The sequence below is a fragment of the Microcebus murinus genome, chromosome 6 (assembly GCF_040939455.1).
Source record: "Microcebus murinus isolate Inina chromosome 6, M.murinus_Inina_mat1.0, whole genome shotgun sequence".
In the NCBI taxonomy this organism is placed as follows: domain Eukaryota; kingdom Metazoa; phylum Chordata; class Mammalia; order Primates; family Cheirogaleidae; genus Microcebus; species Microcebus murinus.
This window is the reverse complement of record NC_134109.1, coordinates 72,483,402-72,509,326: the sequence shown is the minus strand read 5'-3', so window position 1 is coordinate 72,509,326 and position 25,925 is coordinate 72,483,402. Positions and strand designations below refer to the sequence as shown.

Sequence of the window (25,925 nt, the reverse complement as noted above, 5' to 3'; positions counted from 1 at the left end):
TTATAGATTTACATATGTTGAACCATCCCTGCATCCCTGCGATGAATCCCACTTGGTCGTGATGGATTATGTTTTTGATAAGTGTCTGGATTTGGTTAGCTAGGATTTTGTTGAAAATTATTGCATCCATATTCATTAGGGATATTGGTCTGTAGTTTCATTTTTTTGTTGCATCCTTTCCTGGTTCTGGTATCAGAGTAATATTTGCTTCATAAAAGGTGTCGGGGAGGTTTCCATTCTTCTGAATGTTGTGGAATAGTTTCTGCAAGATAGGCACTACTTCTTCTTTGTAAGTGTGGTAGAATTTGGGTGTGAAACCATCTGGACTGGGACTTTTCTTTTTAGGGAGATTTTTAATTGCTGTTTCTATTTCAGCTGTTGAGATTGGTCTGTTCAGGAAATCTATTTCTTCCTGATTGAGCCTAGGGAGGCTGTGTGTTTCTAGAAATTTGTCCATTTCCTCCACATTTTCCAGTTTGTGTACATAAAGATTTTGGTAGTATTCATAAATTATATCTTGTATCTTCTTGGGATCAGTTGTGATATCTCCTTTTTTGTTCCTGATGGAGCTTATTAGAGATTTCTCTTTTCTGCTTTTCATTAGCTTAGCCAATGGCGTGTCAATTTTGTTTATTTTTTCAAAGAACCAACTTTTTGTTTTATTAATCTCCTGAATAGCTTCCATGTTTTCAATTTTGTTTAGCTCTGATTTGATCTTGTTGATTTCACTTCTTCCGCTGGGTTTCGGGTTGGTCTGTTCTTCATTTTCCAGCTCTTTGAGTCATTTCATTAGGTTGTCTATTTGTGATCTTTTTGACCTTTATGGAAATAAACTTTCCTCTCAGTACTGCTTTAGCTGTGTCCCAGAGGATTTGATAACTTGTCTCGCCATTGACATTTTGTTCATAGAATTTTTTTATTTCCATTGATTTCTTCATTTATGAAGTAATCTTTTAATAGGAGGTTGTTTAATTTCCACGTTTTTGTGCAGAAATGTGGGTTTCTGTTAGGGTTGATTTCTATTTTTATTCCACTGTGATCTGAGAAGATACATGGTATGATTTCTACTTTTTAAAATTTCTTGAGGCTTACTTTGCATCCTAGAATATGGTCAATCTTAGAGAATGTCCCATGAGCTGATGAGAAGAATGTATATTCAGTGGATTTGGGGTAGAATGTCCTGTAAATGTCAGTCAGATCCAATTGTTCTAGAGTTTTTTTTAAGTCCATTGTTTATTTATTAATTTTCTGTTTGGAGGATGTGTCCTGTGCCGTCAGTGGGGTGTTGAAATATCCAGTGATTATGGAGTTGCTATTAATCCATTTGCTTAGATCCAGTAATTTTTGCTTTATGAATCTGGGTGCACCTAAGTAGGGTGCATATATATATAAAATTGCTATCTCTTCTTGTTGAACTGTGTCCTTTGCCATTATATAATGACCATCTTTGTCTTTCACTACTTTTGTTGGTTGAAAAACTAAATCATCTGAAATTAGAACTGCCACGCCATCCTTCTTTTGGCTTCCACTTGCTTGGAATACTGATATCCACCATTTTACTTTTAGTCTATATGCATCCTTGCAGGTTAGATGTGTTTCCTGAAGACAGCATATACTTTGCCTGTATTTTCTTATCCATTCAGCCAGCCTATGTCTCTTGCGTGGAGAGTTTAAGCCATTCACATTTATTGAGAGAACTGATAGGTAAGGTAGATTTTCTGTTCATTCTGTTGGGTTGGATGTTGTTGCTTTGATTTCTCTCTTGAGCCATTGTAATATCTGGCCTTTAATGTTTGGGTTTTGGTTGTTTTTATATTCATGAGTTTTTATTATGGTGTTCCACGCGTAACACTGTTTGAGTACTTTTTGTAGGGCTGGTCTTGTCTTGGTCAATTCTCTGAGACTTTGTTTATCTGAGAATGTCTTAATTTCTCCTTCATATATAAAGCTTAGTTTTGCAGGGTACAAGATTCTAGGCTGGGCGTTATTTTGTTTCACAAGAGTGAGAGTGGGTCCCCATTCCCTCCTTGCTTGTATTGTTTCAGTTGAGAAATCTGGAGTTATTTGGATCGGTTTTGCTTTGTATGTAACTTGCTTCCTGCACCTAACAGCTTGTAGGAGGGTCTCTTTTGTTGATATTTTGGTCAGTCTGATGAATATATGGCGTGGTGTTTTCCTGTTTGCATTGTATTTCCCAGGAGTCCTTTTGGCCTCTTGTATTTCTAATTCTAGGTTATTGGTTAGACCTGGGAAGTTTTCCTCAATTATTTCTTCAAAAAGCTTATCCATCCCTTGGGTTTTTTCTTTCTCCTTCTCTGGAATCCAGTGAACCCACAGGTTATTTTTCTTCATATAATCCCACAATTCTTGTAAGCTTTGCTCATGTCTCTTATTTTTCTGCTCAAACTCTGTGATTAACTTATTTGATTTGAATGAGTTGTTTTCAACCTCTGAGATTCTTTCTTCTGTTTGGTCCAACCTATTTTTGAGGCTTTCCACTGTGTTTTGAATTTCTCTGAATAAATTCTTCATATCAAGGATATCTGATTGATTCTTCTTCAAGATGTTGATCTCCTTAGTGAATCTTTGTTCCAATTCTTGTATCTTCTTTGTAGTTTCTTTGTGTTGGTTATCCATTTTTTCTTGCATATCATTGAGCTTTCTTACAATCCAATTTTGGAATTCTTCTTCTGTCATTTTAGTGTTTTGGGTTTGTTCATACTCCATTTCTTGAGAGCTGGTGTATCTCCTAGGGGGAGTATTTTCGGCCTGATTTTTTGAATTGTGTTTGGCCCTCCCCATCTGGGTCAATTGCTAGATCTCAGTCGTCTACTTTTTTGTAGTTTCTTTATCAACCACTGGGGGGAGCTCTTCCACCACACTTGGAAGGTTCCCCTGACATGGGTATTTTTAGCGATGTTTCCCTAGATTTTGGGGAGAGTGGGTTTTCTTGTTCCGCCCTGCCTCCAGGGGTGGAGCCTACCACTTTTGGCAAGAGTGATGCGGGCTGAGGGGAGGAAGTATCTCCCCAGTCTGCCCTGTACCCCAGTGCCCCAGTGGCTGTAACTCCCCTCGGCTGTTAGACTTCTCAGTAGATCCTTGATGGAGCCAGGCCTGATGAGCTGATTACAGATTGTGCAGGGGCAGGATTTGCCAGGAGAGACTTTAGGCGGGGCGGAGAGGGGTACTTGCCTGCTAATGGCTGGGCTGTGGACCCCCTCAATGGCGACCGCTAGCCCACTCGTCGGGCACCAGCACTGGGGGCAACTGATTAGGGTGCGGCCAGTGCCAGGTTGGGAGCCTGGATCAATAAGACACCCTGTAGTTTCCTCCATGCCGCCTGCCCGACCTCCTGTTCAGTCAGAGCCCACGCTTTTACTGACCTGACCTGTGAGGTTTTATTTGCCTGGGGCAGTTCCAGCTGAGAGCCCCCATTCAGTCTCGCAGGTTACTGGAGGGGAGACGTCTAACCGCCTCCCCAGTCAGCACAGATCAGTTTCCTCCTGTCTTGGAGCTGTCCTAGCACTGGTCTCAGGGGAGACCATGCTGCCTCTCACCATCAACCGCACCCTTCAGCACCCTCTTCTTCTGCTGCGATTTCGCACCAGTTTCAGACAGGTCCCTGGCTAGGTGGGTGTGGAGGTCAATGGGGAAGCAAGGAGTTCTCTTGTGGGTCTGATCCCACTTCACCACCTGGCCCGGTGGGCCGGCGCCCTCCCACACACCCTATTGTTTGCTTTGCACTCTCCAGAGAACGCAATTATCTGGAGAAAATCCCGATCTCCTTGTTTTTCCTTTTATGAGAGTTCCATGCTGCACTGCTGCAGATTCTCCATGCTGTCCTTGTAGTGGGGAGATCCACTCACGTGTAGGAGACCAAGACCTGTGTCTCCTTCTCTGGGGACAGGAGTCCGGAGGGTTACCTCTACTCTGCCATTTTTGGAAACTTGGAAGGTTTTAAATAATAGATTTAATATGTTTAGTATTTTTTTGGGGGGGGTTAGAATTCTACTTTTATTATGTATGTCTGTAGGATCTCTAACATTTACTTTATTTAACTCTTTTTTTTTAGCAAATTGTAGGGGTACAAGTGTTAAGGTTACGTATATTGCCCATGCCCCCACCCTCGAGTCAGAGCTTCAAGTGTGTCCAACCCCCAAACGTTGTACATCTTACTTGTTGGGTTTGTATATACCCATCCTCTCCTCCCCCCTTCCACCTGCCTGACACCCAAGAAATGTTATTCCTATATGTCCACTTAGGTGTTGATCTGTTAATACCAATTTTCTGGTGAGTACATGTGGTGCTTGTTTTTCCATTTTTGAGATGCTTCACTTAGTAGAATGGGTTCCAGCTCTATCTAGGAAAATACAAGAGGTGCTATATCACCATTGTTTCTTAAAGCTGAATAATATGTTTAGTAAATCCAAGCCCATACAGATTTTCTAAGCCTTCTGCTAGCTACCTTGAATAATTATATTTTTCAAGGAAGTTTTTACATTTTATTGAAATTATTGAACTTATTGATATAATTTATTTGGTCAATGCAAGATGAAAAGATTCAAGAGTCAGTGTGAGATTTACCATGTGCCTTTTCCTCTACCCCAGCAACAATGGAATCCCACGTTGAGGTGGAGCCTTTCTTAACACGAATCTCTCAGTGACTACAATCAGCAGAGATCAACAGCTGACATGCATCCCATATTAGTATTGTGTTGTGTTAAGTGAATTAAATTTTAGGGATTGTGGTTTTATTAAAAACTAATATTGTCAAAATTAGTGAAATTGTTTTGGAGTCTGAGCCTTTATATTTTATTTGAACAGAGACATTAGATATTGGATATGAGATTTAAATGTACCGATCATTAGATATGTGACCATAGATAAATTCCTTAACTTTGTGCCTGAATACTGTTAATATCAACCTGCCTTTCTTTTCTCACAGCATTTAATATTATATTGTAAATAAAAGCAGTCTTTGGAAAGGATTTTTTTAAAGCAATTTAAATAGATAGCATAGTTAACAATTTCTGACACTTTGTTTATATACAGAGAAACAATTCTTTTTTTAATATCTATTTTCCTGAGAATTTCCAGAGTACTTTATTTATATTTCTATTTAGACATGTATTCCAAAATATCCTGTAAGATTTATAGTTATGTCTGTTTCTTTATATATTTTATTTTATATTTCCTGATAATACATTGTAAATAGATAAATAATACATAACTTCCAAAGAATAGTGATTTTTATCTTATGTACTTTTTATCTTTTTCTACCCCAAAATATTGAATAGTGTTCTAATTTCAAAATATCACTTTTTCCACATATTTTTGATTAGTAGAAAATGTCTAGCAGCCACAGAGAGCCTCTCTACATTAATCTCTAGTGAAAAATCAACTGGATTATGTAGTTATGATTAATTGTTTCAACTCTTCTGGTGTTTGATCTTCAATTACTTCTCTGTTGGTAGTATAGTTATTAAAGTACAGACTAAATTCAAATGTAGACTTCTCTGATTACACAGTCAAGTTTCTATAAATGAAGTCACACTATTTATAGTTGTTTCTAGTATGAATTAGACTGCTTTATTATCTTCTCAATATTGAGATGTTTATCTGACTTCTCTGACAATGGTGGTAGTATTTCCATAAGTGCTCTGATGTCTATTGGGTTTAAGAGATATTAAAAAAGTTTGATTGATTCTTATTTCTGTACCATCTCTCAAAGAGTTGCCTATGTCTCAATGAAAAATTTACAAGTTATTTTTCCAAGTATTAAAAAAGAAAATAGTTCTAAAATATTTCTTTCATAGTCAATACTACATTCATCAGAGAAGACATTAAATTTTCCTGCATAGATTCACCAAGCTTTTGAGTCTCTATTTTATATATTTTAGGTAATTGCATTAATTATGGGAATATAAAGATAATAAAGACAAAACCTCAGTCTTCAATGAATTGACCAAACATTCTTGGCTTCTATCTCTGTCACATAGTTAAATTGCTGAAATTACTTCTATAATCCACTGACTATACAAGCTGTATAAATGAAAATACTTCACATTTCATTTGTATTTTAGATTTATATTTTATTTGTGTATACTTTGTTCTAAACTTGAATGTAAATTTAATTTTCCTACCTTTGGTTATAAAGATTCAATAAGGAGTAAACAGGCCTAAGAATTAAGTCTTAATATAATTCTAAAGATACGAAAAATGTCAGTGAGGGGTTCTTTGATGGTCATGGTGACAGTAATATAAAATAAACTTTCCAATAATTGACAAAGGTGAAAACATCATGAATTCATTTCTATATACTTGCTAGTATTCTCCACAAACTAGAGGTAGCACATAAAACTGTTACTGCATTAAGGTAAATCAACCAGTTTAGAATTTCACCATCTATACTTTAGGCTACTGAAGAAAACACAACTTTAATGAATAAATAATTTTTTTTTTTTTTTTTTTTTTTTTTTGAGACAGAGTCTCGCTTTGTTGCCTAGGCTAGAGTGAGTGCCGTGGCGTTAGCCTAGCTCACAGCAACCTCAAACTCCTGGGCTCAAGCGATCCTTCTGTCTCAGCCTCCCAAGTAGCTGGGACTACAGGCATGAGCCACCATGCCCGGCTAATTTTTTTCTATATATATATTAGTTGGCCAATTAGTTTCTTTCTATTTATAGTAGAGACGGGGTCTCGCTCTTGCTCAGGCTGGTTTCGAACTCCCGACCTCGAGCAATCCGCCCGCCTCGGCCTCCCAGAGAGCTAGGATTACAGGCGTGAGCCACCGCGCCCGGCCTTGAATAAATAATTTTTGAACCATATTATGAGGCAGGCATCAGGATAGATACATTCATATCTATTGTCAGTTTTCATCCTCACAATAGCACTGAGAGGTAGATAGCATTTTATTCATATTACAGATGAGAAAATTAAAGTCTCCAGTACTTTAAATGATTTGTCCAGATTCACTCGGTTTGTAATCCAAAGATAGGTATTTGAACCTACACTATTAGGCAACTGCTCTTGCAATTTAACAACTAGATTATAGTCAGTGGTGTGATGAGGTGATAAAGCTGACTTACCCCCTTAGCTTGTTATACATTCATATAAATCTAATTCACTCTAATACATCTAAATGATACCTTTTTAATGTTTGGAAAGAATGAGAAATGCATATAATTCCTTACTCAAATGACTGTAAACATCTACAGATGTTTCTTGACTTACACAGTTATATTCAGATCATAAGTTGAAAATGTTGTAAGTCAAAAGTGCATTTAATACATCTAATCCATTGAACATTATAGCTTAGCCTAGCCTCCCTTAAAAGTGTCCAGACAGTTGACGTTGACCTACAGCTGGACAAAATCATATAACACAAAGCCTATCTTCTAACAGTATTGAATATCTCATGTAATTTATTGAACGTTGTACTGAAAGTGAAAATCAGAATGGTTATATAGGTACTAGAAGTATAGTTTCTACTGAATGTGCTCCACCTTCAAATTAAAAAAAAAATTAAGTTGAACCATGTAAATTGGGGACCATCTGTAGTTAAAATAAGTTAAAATTAAAAAGAAAATAAAACCTGTGGCAAGGTGGAAAAGAAAATGGTGAGAGCTTAGAAAGAGTGGTTTGCACCAGCTTGTAATAACAAACTGAATAGGAAGAGTGGATTGAATAAAATTTGATCAGATGAATAGATGGAATGGAAGAACACAGCTAATAGAAAAACAGAAAATAGATTTGGTCCAATTTAAAAAGAAAAAATCAGATGACAGAACAATTCAGGATAAAATAATGTTTTCTGATTTATAGTGCACAATTTAATGATAAAGCCACAAATAAGGGTATTATGACTTAATGAAAGAATAATTTAAAAAACAAAGCCTAGGCCACTACCTCCTAACTCATTATTCAAAAAGTAATTAGTTTAACTTCAGATTCTTTGCTCTCAAAAACTTACTTCAATGTCTCACGTCTCCTGCTTTTTCCAAGTCAGTCCAGTCCTGTCCCACAGCTTCCATATAGCTGACTTGACCTCTTTGTTCCGAAGTGTGTAGATGAGGGGGTTTAACATGGGAGTAATGACATTGTAGAGTACAGACACCATCTTGTCCACAGAACAAACAGAGAAGGGACGAGCATAGATGAAAATACAGGGTCCGAAAAAGAGTGTTACCACCATGAGGTGGGAGGCACACGTGGAGAGGGCCTTTAGCCTTCCTTGCTTGGAGCGAATCTTGAGCAGGATAGTGGTGTAGGAAGAAACCAGCACGACAAAGGAGCTGGTAGAGATCAACCCACTGTTAGATACCATGAGCAATTCAATGACGAAGGTGTCTGCACAAGCAAGTTTGATGACAGGGGGAACATCGCAAAAGAAGTTGTCCACCTGGTTTGGCCCACAAAACGGCAGACGGATCGTGAGAATAGTCTGGACAGTGGAGTGCACAAATCCTCCCATCCAGGAGGCAGCTACCAACACACAACATAATCCCCGGCTCATGACAGTGGTATAGTGCAGGGGGCGACAGATTGCAACATAGCGATCATAGGCCATCACTGTGAGCAGGAACATCTCAGCTGCCCCCACAAGGTGCAGGAAAAAAAGCTGCACAATGCATTGGTCATAGGAAATGAGTTTTCCATTATCAAGGAAGTCAGCTAGAAGCTTTGGGGTAGTTACTGTAGAATAACATAGGTCCAGAAATGACAGGTTGCCAAGCAGGAAATACATGGGTGATGTATTTAGGTAGTTATTAGAGGCCACTGTGACCATGATGAGGACATTGCCAACCCAAGTGGACACATAGAAAAAAAGAAACAGTACAAATAGCCCTGCCTCAATGGATGATGTCTGTGAGAAGCCTGCCAGGACAAATTCTCTCACCACTTCTGTTTGGTTTTTATCCATTTGACCTGGCTCTACCTAGATCAAAGAAATTAAATAGTGGGGCATTAGTAATATTAAAAATGGATAAGATATTTCACATCAAATACAAGACTCTGCTCATTTCAAAAGAGATAACTTTCTCTGATATCCATCCAGGTAATCCTTTATTACCTGGGAGAAATTATATTCTCCTTACCTGATGTAAACATAGTCTCCCACCAGCTGCAACCTTGAGACAATAATGAAGTAGCCAAGATTTATTGTAGCATGAAGTCATCTGGTCCTGGGCCTTTCATTTCAACGTGGTGCATTACTCTTTTCCATCAATCATTGTATTACTTGTCTCTCCTTTTCCACATTCAGTTTAAAGGAATATGTTACATTTTCCAGAGAAACTAACTTTTTGAAATAAAAATCTTTGAGAAAACATAAAACTTGAAGGTAGAATTTAAGATTCCAGTGTATGAGCATTAGACCTGTAGAGTTTTATTTGGGAAAAGGGAATCTCTATGCCTTTCCCACCAAGGTCACTCTTGCAGGACTCAATCTAACCTGTGAAAATAGCTGGAGGAAGAATCACATTCCACTTTGGGCTTATTGCTAGTTTATTGACCTCTAACTACGTTTCCTGAATGCCTGTTTAGTTTACTGTATTCATATTTCTGTTCAGTTTATTATTTTCTATAATATATTTCTCATCTTAAATCATATTAGTGGGGATATGGGTACACATTATTCTTCCAAAGAACTAAATAGAAATATAAATTGGTTATTCATACATTCAAATGACTCTTTTTTGACTATTCTTTAAATTGATTAAAAAACAAACTATTTCTCTGAGGTTAAAAAAATGGCAATTTAGGGTGTGTGTGTATTTTATCTATTCATGTGAGCAATGGCTGGAAGGCGCAACTGTATGAGGTGAAATGGGTGACAGTCCACTGAGAACTGGAGTCCCCATGATAGCTGCTATTCACTTAAATCCTACAGCTCCATTCTTGGGATACTTCACTTAGTAGAATGGGCTCCAGCTGTATCCAGGATAATACAAGAGATGCTATATCGCCATTGTTTTTGTGGCTGAGTAGAACTCCATGATATACATATACCACATTTATTAATCCACTCATGTATTGGTGGACACTTGGGTTGTTTCCACATCTTTGCAATTGTGAATTGTGTTGGGAATAAATAAATAAATCCTACAGCTCAGTTGTACCATACACAGAGCAGCATTTTGAGGAATTAAGACATAATAATAAGATATAATGATTTAAAATTTAGATATTAAATTTTCTTCATCATATTATAGTTTATATCTCCTGTAAATCTGTGAATTATATACTGTCATTTAGGCAAATCAATAAGAATAAAGTACTAAAGTAATTTTTAACTAAATAAAAGTTAGCTTAAATAAAATAATAAAATCTACATGTTCCTTAACTAAGGCAATCATTTAAATATAAATAGTATGTTAATTATATACTCTGTAACAATTAAAAATATCAAGAAAAACCCCCAAATTTAAATATTTTGTTAAAATGATATTTAAAAATAGGTTTATTTACATGAGAAAATGGTCATATAACCACAAAAATAGAATACAAACTATACATAAAATGTGATATAATCTATAGACAGAAAAGCTAAACTATATAAGAAATTAGACTAAATGCAAAGATGAAAATATTTATATAAATTGACTGACAATTGGGACTTTTACTTATTTAGAGTTGATAATTTTCTACAATGAACTTAACTATATGAAAAACAAACTTTCTGTGCATTTGTTTGGGTATGCCTATCTATAGGTTTTATGACTTCTTATTTTATTTTTACATAAAAAATTGAAAACTTTGAATTTTTTTTCTTTCTGCAATTTAATTATTACTTTAAGTATTTCAGGTAACAATTCCACTTAATTACCATCCATGTAACTTATTTTGAGGGTAATGGTTATTGTCTAGGAATAACATCAAAATTCTCAGATTTCATTAAAAGTAAATTTTTAATGATGAATATTTTCAAGAAATACTTCAGTAATTTTTCATGTTTAATGTATGATTACCAAAATTATTAATGCTATTGCTAAATTTTAGAAACATGAAAAACCTGAAGAAAGTTATCTTCCCAATACCAAGAAGCAAACACTATTAATTTAACTAGCCAGTTAAAGCTTTTAAAAATATATTGTTTGATTTATATAATTGATATAATATTGCATAGACAATATAATAATCTACTAAAAAAGACTACATTTAGCATTAAATACTCATCCTGAAAGTAGCTAGTGATGACAGGAGCATGAAGGAAGATTTTCAGTATAATAGATTTTAACTCAAATTACATACCTTCTGTCTGCTAGAGAGTGAATTCTTAGGTCCTGCAGTTGCAGATTCCCAGCACACTAACGCTATACAACCATCCTAGATGTATAGAAACAAGAAAATAAATGAATTAGGATGGTAACTCCTAGTTACACTCGCCACTGTTAAGAATTCTGATGTTTAGGGATTTAGGGATTCAGGTGTTCACAGTCAAATCACAAAGGGAACCATTAAAAATTTTTAATCACAACCTTTTGCCAGAAATTATGGAACACAAAAATGTGCGTTTTGGGTGATATTGGATGTGAGGGTAAAAAGCAATGTATAGGGGGAAAAAAGACATGACAGTTGCAGTAAAGTCAGCTGTATTTTTATTGAGAGGTAAGTGTACCCCTGGCCTATAGGACTGAGAGAACGAGAATGGATCGTTAAGGAAAATTTGGCTGCAAGTGCCTTGCATTTCTCCTACCAGCACACCTTTGCTTGTATTGCTTTCTTTATCTGGAGTATCTTTTCTAATCAGAATTTTAAAAGTTAAATTATTTTCATTTTTTTAAAATATTACAGAAATATGTATACTAAAAATAAAATTTCCCGTTTCTTCCACTTCCACATCTATATCACTGGGAGGAAGAGAGAGAGAAAGGAGAAGAAGGGAAAGAGAGAGAGAAAAAAAATAAATCTTTTTCTCAATGCAGTAATATATTTTAGATATTCTTTCATGTACTGTGTCCAGTTCTAATCATTTTAACTTATATTTATTTTTAAAAACCATTCAATATGGGTATACTATAAAGAAATACTCTACTCATGGGCATTTAGGTCATCTATTATTTTATCACCATTACAAAGGGTACTACAATGAACAATTTGTTTATAGTTCCTTAGATTATTATTAAGTACTTGTAAGTGATAGAATCAAAAAGTGAAATTTCTGAGACAAGTGTTGATAGATTTTTCTCCCTGCATATTGTCCTAATTTACATTCCTATGAACCATGTATGGGACACTATTTTCCATACTCTTTCCAACACTAGATAATATTATTCTTTGATTTTATTTTGCAGTTATGATGAGTAAAGATGATAGCTTGTTATTTTAGTTTGCATTTGCCTCAGCAGCAGTGTGAATAAACATCTTTTCAGGTTTTTATTGGTCACACACTTTTTTCTTCTAAATATTAAATGTTCTTGTCACTTTACTTACTAGTTGTTTATCATATTTTCTTTTTTTAAATTTTTTTTATTTCAGTATATTATGGGGGTACATATTTTAAGATTTCAAGTAATGCCCTATTCCCCCTCCCCCCACAAGTCTGAGCTTCAAGCGTGACCATCCCCCAGACAGCGCACATCTCACTCATTACGTATGCACATACCCGCCCCCTCCCCTCTCCCACCCGCCCAATACCCAATTAATGTAGTTCCTATGTGTCCACTTAGGTGTTGTTCAGCTAATACCAGTTTGCTGGTGAGTATATGTGGTGCTTGTTTTTCCATTCTTGGGATACCTCGCTTAGAAGTACGGGTTCCAGCTCTATCCAAGAAAATACAAGATGTGCGATAACACCATTGTTTCTTAGAGCTGAATAGTACTCCATGGTATACATATACCAAATTTTATTAATCCACTTATGAATTGATGGGCATTTGGATTGTTTCCACTACTTTGCAATTGTGAATTGTGCTGCTATAAACATTCGAGTGCAGGTGTCTTTTTTGTAGAGTGTCATTGGATCTTTTGGGTAGATGCCCAGTAATGGGATTGCTGGATTAAATGGTAGATCCACTTGTATCACTTTAAGGTATCTCCATATTGCTTTCCACAGAGGTTGAACTAGTTTGCAGCCCCACCAGCAGTGTAGGAGTGTTCCTATATCTCCACATCCATGCCAACATCTATTGTTTTGGGACGTTTTGATAAAGGCCTTTCTTACTGGAAATAAATGATATGTCATTGTAGTTTTGATTTGCATTTCCCTGATGATTAGAGATGTTGTTATCTAGACTCAAGGATATTACATAATAAATGTTTGAAATCGCTACTCTGAACCTAAATTTAAAATTGATTAAATTTTCACTTATGGAAACCTTCAACCAGATGGAGACACAGAACATTAACAGTACCTCAGATGACTGCCTTACTCTCTCTCCCATTGGTAATCCCTAAAGCTACACTCTTTTGTAACTTCTAGCACCTTTGATTAATTTTGCCTGTGTTTGAACTTTATATAAATGGGGTTATAAAATATATGCTTTCTATGAGTGTTTGATTACTTTGATTTGACATTATTATTGTGAAATTTATTCTAGTTATTGTGCTTCATTGTTTGTACATTTTTAACGCTAACAATCATGATTATTTCTTCCATTTTACAAGCATAATTTGTTTATACATTATACTGTTGTTAAACACTTGTATGGTCTCTCATTTTGGCCTAATACAAATAAAGCTTCTGTGAATATTCCTGTAGAGTCTTTTTTTTTTTTTTTTGATGACATAACACTCATTTCTGATGGATGTATATTAAGAGGGAAACTTTTTGATCCTAAGGTAGATGTATATTTAATTTGATAATAAACTGCCAAACATTCTTTAGATGTTAGTTGTGCTATAATAATTTACAGTCCCACTGGTTATTATAACAGAGTTTATATTGCTCCACATCCTTTTCAACATGTATGTTTTTTTAAAAAAACTAATTTTAGTCATTCTCTTGAGTATGAGGTGGTATCCTTGTTAAGAAATGATGCTGAACACTTTTTCATATGTTTATTGTCTATTTGGTACCCTTTTTCATGAAATGCCCATTCAAGTTGTTTGCTCAATTGTTAATTGGGTCATTTGCATTTTTATTGACTCAGAGGAATTCTTTATATATTGTATAAACAACTCTTTTTTGGATATATGTGTTGCAATTATCTAATATTATCCGTGACTTACCTTTTCACTTCCTTAGTGACATCTTTTAGTAAGTAGATATTCTTAATTTTAATAAAGCCCAGTGTGATGATTGACTTTGGGTGTCAACTTGACTGAATTAGGGATGCCCAGATATCTAGTAAAACACTGTTTATTTTCAGTCATTGAATTAATTATTTTTAATGCTTCAGTTGGCACTGAGCCTGTCCCTCTTCTGCTGAAAAGAAAACTCAGGTGGTTTGGCATTTGATTAGAATAATCAGGCTGCCCTAGGTATGCCTGTGGGAGAATTTACATAGGAGCTTGGTGTGAGAGTCAGTGTGGGCTTAGTGGGAAAGATCTGACCTCAGTGTAGGTGGGCACCTTCCAATCAGCTGAGGCCCAAATAGAGCAAAAAGGTAGAAGAATTCTCAGCCTTCATAATCAAGTGAGCCAATTCCCCTACTAACTCCCTTCTTACCTCTCTCTCTCTGTCTCTCTCTCTCTCTCTCTGTCTCTCTGAGAGAGACAGAATTGGTTCTGTCTTTCTACAGAACCCTAAAACAACTAGTTTGTCAAGTTTTTTAATAATTTTTGGTTAAATATATTTCTGCCTAAGAAATCTTTGTCTCCCTTAAAGTCATGAAAATATGTTCCTTTTTAAAAATGAATGCTGAAATAATTTGACATTCACATTTAGGTATATGATCCATTTTGAATTATTTATGTGTGTATGGTGTGAAATAGAGCACTAGGTTTATTTTCTTCCACATGGATATTCAATTCACCTAAAAATATTTACAGGTATTGAAAAGACCATTGCTTTTCCACAGGATTGCAATGGAGGCTGTGTGTGATAAATAAAAGAACTATACATGTGTGGTCTTCTCTTTCAATACACTGGTCTACTTTTCTATCCTCTTTCTAATACAATACTGTCTTAATTACTCTAGGCTTTTTATATTAAATCTTGATATCTAGAAGTATAAATCTTCCCCTATTGTTCTGTAATATTGTTTCGTATATTTCTAGGTCCTTTGCATTTCTACATATATTTTAGAATTAGCTTCTCAATTTCTTTAAATGCACTCGTAAGAATACTGATTGTAATTTTAATATGTCACTAGATCAATTTAGAAACAATTGCCATACACATTGAATCTCACAACATATGAATGTCATGTCAATTTCTCCATTATGTTTTTTAGTTTTCAGTGTTAAAGTCTTATATAAATTTTATAATATTTTTAAGCTAAAAATATGACATTTTTGAACTATTATAATTTTTTCTTTCTCTTTAATTTCATTTTCTAGATTGTTGTCAAATCCTTGCTAAACTCACTTACCATAGGTATTGTGTTAAACCTATAGATCACTATAGGTAGTATCAATATCTTAATAATATTGTCTTCCATCATAAACATGATATGTATTCCCATTTATTTCTTTCTTCTTTAATTTCTTTCAGCAATGTTTTCTGGTTTTCATTGAAAAAAAATCTTTCTTCTCATTGGCTAGATTTATTTCTAATTTTTTTTTCTTTTTGATGTCCTTGTAAATAAAATTATTTTCTTAATTTCTTTTTTAGACTGTTCACTGTTAGTGTATAGAAATACAATTTCATATGTTGACTTTGTATCCTGTTACTTTGCCAAATTCTATTAGTTCAAACAGGTGTGTGTGTGTGTGTGTGTGTGTGTGTGTGTAATCTTTAGAATTTTCTGTATTTAAGATCATAACATCTGTATACAGAAACAGTTTTACTTCTTTCTTTCCAATTTAGATGATTTTATTTCTTTTTCTTGCTTAATTTCTCTGGTTAGAACTTCCAGCTCTTTGTTGAACAGAATGGCAAAAGTGAGCATTCTTGCCTTGTTCCTGATCTTAGAGAAAAGCTTTCAGTCTTTCACCACTGAGTATGTTTGTTGTAAGTTTTTCATATATGGCCTTTATCATGTTGAGGTAGTTTCTTTCTATTCCTACTGTAAGTGCTTTTACCATGAAAAGATAAATTTTATCAAATGCTATTTCTGCATCAATCACTTCCCCACATTCTGTTAATATGGTGTATAACATTAATTTTTTTGTGCATCGAACCATCTTCCATCCTAGGAATACATATCACTTGGTCATGGTATATAATCCTTTTAGTGTACAATGGAATTCCACTCAGGAATTTAAAAAGGAATTATCATTAGATAAAACAACATATATGAATTGAAAAATGATTAGGCAGACTGAAAAGACAGAAAATAAATAGTACTTATGGATGATTCTATTTATATAAAATTCTACAAAATTCAAACTAATTGAAAGTGACGGAAAATAGATCAATAGTTGCCTGGGAAGGGGATGGAAGGAAGGACATGATAACATTATAAGGAATCTCTTGGGGATGATTTATATGTTATAGGTGGTGGCATCTTCTTGTTTAACATTTATGTATTGTTCGTTTACTTGTTTCCTTTCTTTCTGTATCCCCTACTAGAATTTATAGTTTGTGATAGGGGTTGGCAAACTATGGTCCTGAAATCTGGCTTATGGTCTGTTTATGTGAGACCACAAGTTAAGAACAGTTTCTGTATATTTTTAAAGGGATGCAAAAAAAAAAAAAAAAAAAAAAAAAGGAAAAGAAGGAAGAATATGCAACAGAGACCACATGTGCCTCACAAAGTCTAAATATTTGATATCTCCCCTATTACAGAAAAAAGTTTGCTAATCTTTACTCTATATGATCAACTGCCTATTCTATTGGCATAGACGTGGTAGCCTGTAAATTACAAGGTAGCTATTAATAGAAGAGAGGCTTCTGAATATTATCACCACCAAGAAATGATAAATGCTTAAGGTGATGGTTATACTAACTACCCTGATTGGACCATTATACAACATAGATATGTATCAAAACATTAAGTGTACCCCATAAATATGAGTAATTACAATGTATGAAAAAAATACTTGACATGAAATAGGTGTTAAGTGAAAATTTTAATGTATTTGTGTATGTGTGTATAATGATTGAGAATGAGAATAAGAGAAACTTTACTCTGAAACTGCATTGCTTAAAAATAAAAAAGTTAAACATTGAACACACACATTCAAAGGCTACAATGTCCCTTTCTAGGAAAAATCAAATACATATTGGGGTTGGAAAAATAAAAATTGTTTTCATGTTCCCGGCGATCTTCTCCTGATAAAAGTTCTTTCCATGAAGGAGAATGTTAGGACTATACAGAAATAGCTTCTTGCCTTTTCTGAGTCAAACTACAAGATGTAGAGACAGAGGAGAATAGTGGTTGAGGGAATATCTACTGTAATCAGACTTCCTGAGTTCAAATTCTGCCTCTGCCACCACTAGCTGTTCTACCTTTGGCAAGTTGTTACGTCTTTCTGTGCTTCCATCTCCTCCATCATAAAAATAGAATTAATTATATCTACCTTATAGTGAGAAGATTAAATGAATTGATATATATATAAAGACTTAGAACAGGACATAGAACAGTGCCTGATGCATGTTTGTGCTATATTAGTGTTACCAACATAATGAAAACATCTAAAAAGGTAAAAATTCCTGGTTGGGCTAACCAATTTTTATAATGTTAACAATAGTCATGAAATTCTTCTTTGTTTTGTATGTTCTTAATACCTGATTTATCTCGTATCTATGCTCATTAATGTGACTTAGTTCCGTTTTTCTTAGTTTCTATATTATTTGAATACATAATAATACTTTGTGTCAGTTAGCCTGTCTTTTCCTATATAAGTAACTTTCCTAGGAGCCTGAGTACCCTTTTGAGTGTGAATTTTAATATTCTAAGAATTTTTTTTCCATAGTAAAAGCAGGAAACAGTGTGTGACAGGATAAACAAAGAATTATGCCTTCTGGACAGGTCACACTAGTCCACACTAGGCAGTAGTATTACCAGCCTTCAAGTGGAGGTTTTTAAAGTTCTTGGTGATTGTGAGGAAAAGAATTTGAGGACACACCATGTAAGCCAAGCAAGCAACAGCTTTTATGGCAAGCGAAATTACACTTTCAGGAAAGAGAGCAGGCTGTCTCAAAAGAGAGCAGCTGCACTGGGAGGAAGTGATTTTAGATCTTTTGTAGTTTTACTAATAGAAAGGAGAGATATCCAAGGTCAAGGAGTTGGCTTTTGCTAAGAATTTGGATAATATTTCTAGAATTGGGTTTCTTCCCATTTTCATACTTTATATGGTTGTTTTGGAACTGTCATGGTGATTTCAAGGGTGGAGAAATTTTAAAACCACAATGTAAATAATATTGTAATTAGCCAAAGTTTATATAAGGTGGCAGAGAGACCTGACAAGCTGGTTGAAGCCAGTCCTTGCCTGTAGTTATAAGCCCCTCTAGTTAGTTTCTCCTTAAGAGTTGTTTATATTTTAACACCTGAATCCAATATTCAAGCTCATGCATCTGGTTTCAGCCCTGTCTCCTACTCTAACATTTCCCCCTTTTAAGAGCTTTGGGCCCTTGGAATCTCACAAAGGAGGACAAGGGAAGAAGATTCATCTTCTGAAGCTATTTCCTGCTGGTAAAGGTGTTGACACTGCCTGTGGACATCAAAGTTTCTTACATCTTGTTTTCTATTTATTAGTGGGATCAGTGTCAGGACATGGACTTTAAGGTACCCAACTATGGTGGGAGGGCCTAAAGAGCTGAAGGGCAGTCAAGTGGCCATTGATAGAGGGAACAAGTCACTCAATCAAGTGGGTTTTGATAGACCCTTTCCTTATCTCTCTGAAGATGGATAAGGTGGAACCCTTGAAGTGCCATGATGCATGGTGTGGTAGTCTGAACAACCTGAGAGAAAGGAGATTTTAAAAGTTTAATAATGCAAGGAAAGAAAAGGAGAGTAAGAATTACAATGATAATGGGCACAATAAAGGGTCCTATCCAGGACCATAGCATTTATCTAAAAGCAGGACCACTAGATTTGTGCCATATGTCAAAAATTTGTCTGAATTTCCCTTTTGATTATACTTGTGGAGCCATTCAGCCACTATATAAACTTCCTGTAAATTTATAGAGACTTAGTCAGTAGTATTAATCAAAGTGCAATAGGAAGAGTTTAATACAGTGCAACCCCCCCCCCCCTTCAGTGGCAAGTACATAATCTAGCCTTGAACTAGGTTGTATTCTCCATCAGGTTTTAGGACAGGTAAGATAGGAATGCTGCACGGGGATTGGCAAGACATTAGCAGCCCATTCCCTTTGCACCTCCTTCTTTAGATGATACTGTTTTTTTCTGAGGATAGAATGAAGGTTTTTTTTTAAGGTGACTTTGACCAGAGTTGTCCTTTCAGCCTTTCCTGGAATCTCTTTATCTCACACTTGGGAATCTACTCAGTCTAGTATCTCTTGGGGAATAATGGAACAAGAGTTAGGTTTGGTATGGCCCAAAGAGGCCAAGAAAAGGCCTCAGGCCTCCAGGAGGCTCATGGAAGCCCCCAAAGCCAAAAGCAACTCTCTGCCTAATAAAGGAGTAGGGCATTTAGGTATAATCAACAATTTGTGAGTAATTAAATGGTTTCCCCATTGGCAAGAGATAGGTGGGATAAAGGTCCTATATTTAGGAACTCCATTGATCCCAACAACTGAGCATTTTTTTTTTTGGAGAGACAGGCCCAACATGAGAAGTTAAGACAGATAAGTAGCTTTTGTGTTTATTGAAAAGGTCATAGGCTTACCTGCCATGTCAAGGGTCACCTGTGGTTCCTCCCCTGTGATAGCAATGATCTTTTTGGAAGCTGCTGGGAACCTCAGCCCCATCAGTCAGCTGTAGCTTTCAGTGGGGAAGGGGATGGTCCTTGCTTTCTGACCAGGGGACAGTCCCTCTTCCTATCTTCCTTCTTTTTACACAGGGGACATGGACTTGTGGGAACAGGATTAGGGTTTGGGTGTTCCTTGTTCCAATAGCCTTTCTTACCACAGCAGAAGTACCTCTCATTGGGCGATGGTCATCCAGAGTGGTTTGGGTGGCCCTGAGGTGGTCAGAGCTGGCCTATGACAGCTGCGAAATGATTGACTTGCCTCTAGTCTCGCCTCTGATCACACTAGTCCTGCCTCTCCTGTTCTGCCTTATCTTGGTAGTTCAACACACTGACACTGAAAGCAATGTCTAGGAGAGTTTTGTGGAGAGTCTGGGGCCACAAAACCAATTTTTGGAGTTTTCATCTAATGTCTGGAGCTGATTGACTAAGGAAATGAGTCCCCAATGCTACACTTCCTTCAGGGGTTTCCGAGTCCACATTGGTATTGTTACCAGTGGTTGATGAATACCTCGATTCTTGTTTCCTCACGATCAAAGAATGAAAGCAAGGGATACAAAAGTTTAAATCAGGGAGTAAAGAAGTTTATTAGTAAGCAATAGTACACTCTAAGAAGGTATGAGTGGGCCCATTTTCAAACAAACCATGGCCCCAGAGTTTCTGTGTCATGCCTTTTTCTCCCATCAGGCCTCTCCTCCTTCCTGGCATGGTTACTTCCCCTTTCTCCTTGACCAATGGAGATGTTATCTCCTCCTTGCCACTGGGCAGGGGAGATTTTCACCTTATATGGTTAGGCCTAGATGTGTCCTGCCACCAAAGCCTTCTGGGGCGAGCAAACCATAATGTCCTATAATGCACCATGTGTTGTTTCTGTTATATTTCTTGGGACACTGCGGTTACCTTATCTTGTTATTGTTACAGTATTTTTTTAATCCGCATCCCATTCATTTACATTGTCTGTTTTGTATTTTCTCTACTCATGTTTCACTTCCTTACCTATGCTAACAGTATATTTGTGGATGACATTAACCAGTTGAGCCTCAAAAAGAGCTGCAATTTTATCAGGGCCCTGTGTCTCACCTCTCACCTTATTATAGTTTACAGGCTTCATCATGCACTTTTTCATTCCTTTCATGAAACACATGTCCAGGGAGTCTCTCAGTCTTATTCCCTGCTGTCCCTGTTGGTAGTTTTAGTTGGGATCCTAAAAGGGGACAGCTGTCCTTCCCACAGGATATTGGAGAGTTTGGGCAGTATTTAAGGCATCTGCAAAAGCTTGTGCCTGGACCCAAATGCTGATATTTTTCCTCTGAGGTGCAACAATGAGACAGAATTACATTAGGGTCTCTCAATGTGATATCAAAGGAAAGAGTTAGAGTCTGAATTTCTCAGTAAACTTTCCTGGGTCTTCAGAAAACTGGCCACGGCTTGTCTGGCACTGTTTAAGTTCTGACATAGAATAAGGAACATGTACTCTAGTGGTGCCCATTGGCCCATGATTACCTCTTATAAAGGACACGATAGTCCAGGGCCAGGCTTAGGGCTGGGTAGTGAAAGATATATCGGTAAATAGGGCAGAGGTTCAGGCAAAGAGGCTGGAACTGCCTCAAGGGGGCCCAGTCCCTGTTTGGGAGGTTCCAATGGGGCAGTGGAGTTTTTTGTGATGGGGTCAAGAGAAGGCACAAAGTTTAGATCAAGGGACCTAGGAACCTCTAGTTTTACATGGCAGTGCACTAGGGTATAATCTCCTCATGTCTCTGGGTTTTCCTGTAAAGCCATAAATGCCTGAATATAAGGGAAATCAGACCATTTTTTCTGTCATTTGCAAAAGAGATCTAATTAGAGGATAGTAGTATAGTTCAGACTCTCATTGACCACCCATACCTCCCTGTCTGCCAGCTTATGTTGGGGCCAAGCAGTGTTACATAGGAATATGAGAGTTTTTTTCTTTTTATGCTATCTAATTTAAAGGAGACCCAATTTTAAAGAATACGGCTGAGGCCAAGTCATTGGCTTTTACTAAGAATTTGAGTAGTAAGTAATAGAATTGGTTCCCTCCCATTTTCTTACTTTATAGTTCCCAACCTCTAGGCAGTGGAGTGGTACCAGTCCGTGGCCTATTAGGAACTGGGCCTTGCAGCAGGAGGTGTTGGTGGGCAACAAACAAAGCTTCATTTGTATTTATAGCCAATCCCCATCACTCACATCACCGCCTAAGTTCTGCCTTCTGTCAGATCAGCAGCAGCATTAGATTCTCATAGGAGTGTGAAGCCTTCTGTAAACTATGTATGTGAGGGATCTAGGTTGTGAGATCCTTATGAGAATCTAATGCCTGATAATCTGAGGAGCTAAGGCAGTGATGCTAGTGCTGGCAAGCAGCTGCAAAGATAATAAATGCAATGCACTCGAATCATCCCAAAACCATTACCTTAAACCCCCATCTGTGGAAAAATTGTCTCCCATGAAACTGATCCCTGGTGCCAAAAAGGTTGGAGACCACTGCTTTATATGGTTGTTTTGGAACTGTCATGGTGATTTCAAGGGTGGAGAAATTTTAAAACCACAGTGCAAATGATATTGTAATCAGCCAAAGTTCATGTAAAGTGGCAGAGAGCATTGACAAGGCAATCGAAGCTGATTCTTTTCTATGATTATCAGCCCCTCAAGTTAGCTTCTGCTTAAGAGTTATTTTAACACCTGTACCCAATTTCCAAGCCCCTGCATCTGGTCTTAGCCCTGTCTCCTAGTCTTCTACTCTAACAATAGTATCTTAAAAAGTGTGCCATCTTGGCCAACAAGAAACCAAAAAACAAAACACAACAAAAACCTGGATAGAAAATTCAAGCTCTACCACTTTCTAACTGGATAATCTTGCACAATAGCCTTAACCTTTCTTAGGCTTTTCTTTTTTTACTATATATAAAATGAGTAGAACTAATATCTCATAGACATATTTTGAAGCTTAAAAGATATATAAAATTCATACTATTATTGTACAATGTTTATGACATTGTGATTAGTACTAGCACCACAATGAGCTATCAATTATGTTATGCATAAAATTAGAATAGTGTGCAAAAACAATGTAGAAATCTAGGAGTGCTGTATTATTGTAAAAAGTGTGAGTATGTATATTCTTAGGTGCTCATACACATTTCTTTTTATTTTCATTTTGTTATGTCTTGAATAACTTAGTACCCTTTGACTTAAAAACATTTTTTTTTTCTTTCACTAATAAAAATAATAGAATCCCTTTAGGAGACTCTAAATATTAGAGTCTGGAAAACAGTCAGTTAATATCACACCAGATTGTAAAACTAGAACACAGTAGAAAAATGTAGGAACAGCCTTGAATGCAAGAAAAGAGGGAAAGCCTAAAAGAGCCTCTCATGGGGAATTCCAAAACATCTTGGTCTTGTGAGTGACCATGGAAGGACAACTTTATGATTATCCCTAAGGTCTTATAGAAGGGTTCTGTCATTTTATGAGCCCATCTTAGGCAATTTAAAAATAAAATGTTAACCTAATTAAAAATCCACATCAAAAAATTATAATTTCTACCAAGTATTGATATAAAAAATACTCTATCTGAGAAAATAATATAATAATATTATGAAAACCTAGGGAGAATGTTTTATACTAAGATAAGTGGTGGAGAATTTTAACTCATCTCGGATTCCCCAGGTTATTTTATCAGTATTAAACAGAAATTAAAATAACCAAATACAAAACACACTGGTGAATAACTTTATTCAGATAACTATTTTTGATGAACAAGATATATTAAGTAGCCACTTTGAAGAAGGATTTGTGAAAGTGTTGGATATAATTGCCTTCTGCTGGATAGTCATGTCATTTTACATTTTACTATACCATTAATGCTAGTCACAGAATTGTCTTCAGGTGCTGTCAGTTACATTGTAAAGTGAGAAGCTCAGTCTTATCTGGTATATTATATATCATCTATCACATATTATACATGTAAATAGATCTATTAATATTGGCTCTATGGCATAGAGATAAACACCTATTTTTATTTTAAAATTGGCATCTGATCAATGTTTTCAGAGAGAGAGAGAAACAGTTTAGTTACCATTTATAAGTAAATGGCATTTTCTCAATGCCATCAAAGCCTATATATTAAAAACTTTTAAAAAATAAAGAATACAAAGTACAAAATAGCAAAATAAAAAAAGGAAAAAACACACAATGGAGAAAGAATATTAAAATCACTAAGGTTTATTTTATGAGTTTTTATTATCATCATTACTGTTTAATTCAAGTTATTCGATCAACTTTTGCCGCTGGCCAAAATAACATTACAGTAAGTCCATTTGTAAATGTCTAGAGACAGGGCTAAAGTGGTAACAGTCTCATAAATTTACTTTGTTTCCAGGAAAAGAACAGTTCTTATGACTGCAGAAACTTGGCCAGGCTTCAGATACCGATTCTTCAGTTTTGACATAGCTGCCTTCACTTCTTTGTTCCTTAACGTGTAGATGACAGGATTTAAAATGGGGGTGAAGATGGTGTAGAACACAGCAAGGACTTTGTCAACTGAATAGCTACTGAAGGGCCACACGTAGATGAAAATGCATGGTCCAAAGAACAGTGTAACCACAGTGATGTGAGCAGTCAATGTGGAGCGGGCCTTGGCCATGCTGGCAGAGGAGCGATTCCTAACCGTAATAAGTATCACCGTGTAGGAAACAACCAAGAGGAGGAAGGAGCTCAGGGAGAGAAAGCCACTGTCTGCAACTATTAGTAGGCTGACAACGTAAGTGTCTAAGCAGGCTAACTTGGTCACTAGAGGAAGGTCACAGAAAAAACTATCTACTTGATTAGGTCCACAAAAAGGCAAGTTAACAGTAAATGCCAACTGGCTAGTCGTATGGATGAAGCCCACAAACCAGGAGATGAGGACGAGAATGATACACACCCGGCGGCTCATGATGGTCATGTAGTGGAGAGGTTTGCATATAGCAACATAACGGTCATAGGCCATGGATACTAAGATCACCATTTCACTGCCAGTGAAGAGGTGAACAAAGAAAATCTGGGCCAGGCAGGCATCGAAAGAAATAGTCTTGCGTTCAACCAGAAAGTCTGCGATCATTTTGGGAGTAGCGAAAGAGGCAACACATACATCTATAAATGAGAGGTTTGCAAGCAGAAAGTACATGGGTGTATGAAGGCGGGAATCTGAGGTCACAGTGAGGATGATGAGAAAGTTTCCCAGCAGAATTGCTAGATAAAGTACTGAAAATATGAGAAACAAGAAAGGTTGGAGCTCCTTTGAACTAGAGAGTCCCAGCAACACAAATTCTGTCACCCGAGAATAATTTGTCTCATTCATTGATTTTGGAAGGGACTTATCTTCAGTTAGCTGAATAGGAGAGAAATAGACATCAATCAATGAAGTAAGCATGAATTTAATTTCCCAATTACACTTCCAGTTTTCAGGATTCCAGTTCCTATTCATATTTATGTGCCTGGGTTTTCATGAATCATTAGAAGTTACATAGACAGTAATTTCTTTGCAAATAATGGAAGATTGGGTTAGAGGGGAGAGTTGTCAAGGAGATGTTCAACCAATTGGTACACCCAGTTACATAAATTTAAGAAAGAAAATCAGCAATTTAAAAATTGAAACTGAACATCTGAAAAGGTTTTTTTGATATCACAGAAATCCATTCTAAGAATCTATATTACAAAGACAAAATCTAAACTATATTTCCTAAAGTAAATGATATAAAAAAAATTTTAACAGCTCCCACAGAGAAAGATGATTTTACAAACTTAATATTAACTTAAAAAGTTAGACATGAAAGAATACATACAGTATCAATCTATTTAAGTAAAGTTCAAAATAGGCAAAACTAACCTTAGGTGTAAAAAAGCTTGACGGTGGTTGTCCTGGAAGGGGGAACAGGGACAAAAAGCTGCCGTAGGAAGGGCTTCTGAAGTGCTGATCATATTCTGTTTCTTAATGTGGTTGATTCATTTAT

General features: G+C 36.2%; 2 protein-coding genes across 2 annotated transcripts; both read right to left on the bottom strand.

The window, feature by feature from the left end:
• Positions 1-7,978: 7,978 nt before the first annotated feature.
• Positions 7,979-8,920, bottom strand: LOC105864714 (olfactory receptor 4Q2). The gene has a single exon (XM_012752717.3). It carries the CDS (start codon positions 8,918-8,920, stop codon positions 7,979-7,981), a length of 942 nt encoding a protein of 313 aa, XP_012608171.1.
• A 15,378-nt stretch (positions 8,921-24,298) lies between these two features.
• On the bottom strand, positions 24,299-25,345 carry OR4K15 (olfactory receptor family 4 subfamily K member 15). Its single transcript, XM_012752591.2, has one exon. The coding sequence runs from the start codon at positions 25,343-25,345 to the stop codon at positions 24,299-24,301; it is 1,047 nt and encodes a 348-aa protein (XP_012608045.2).
• Between the last annotated feature and the right edge of the window lie 580 nt (positions 25,346-25,925).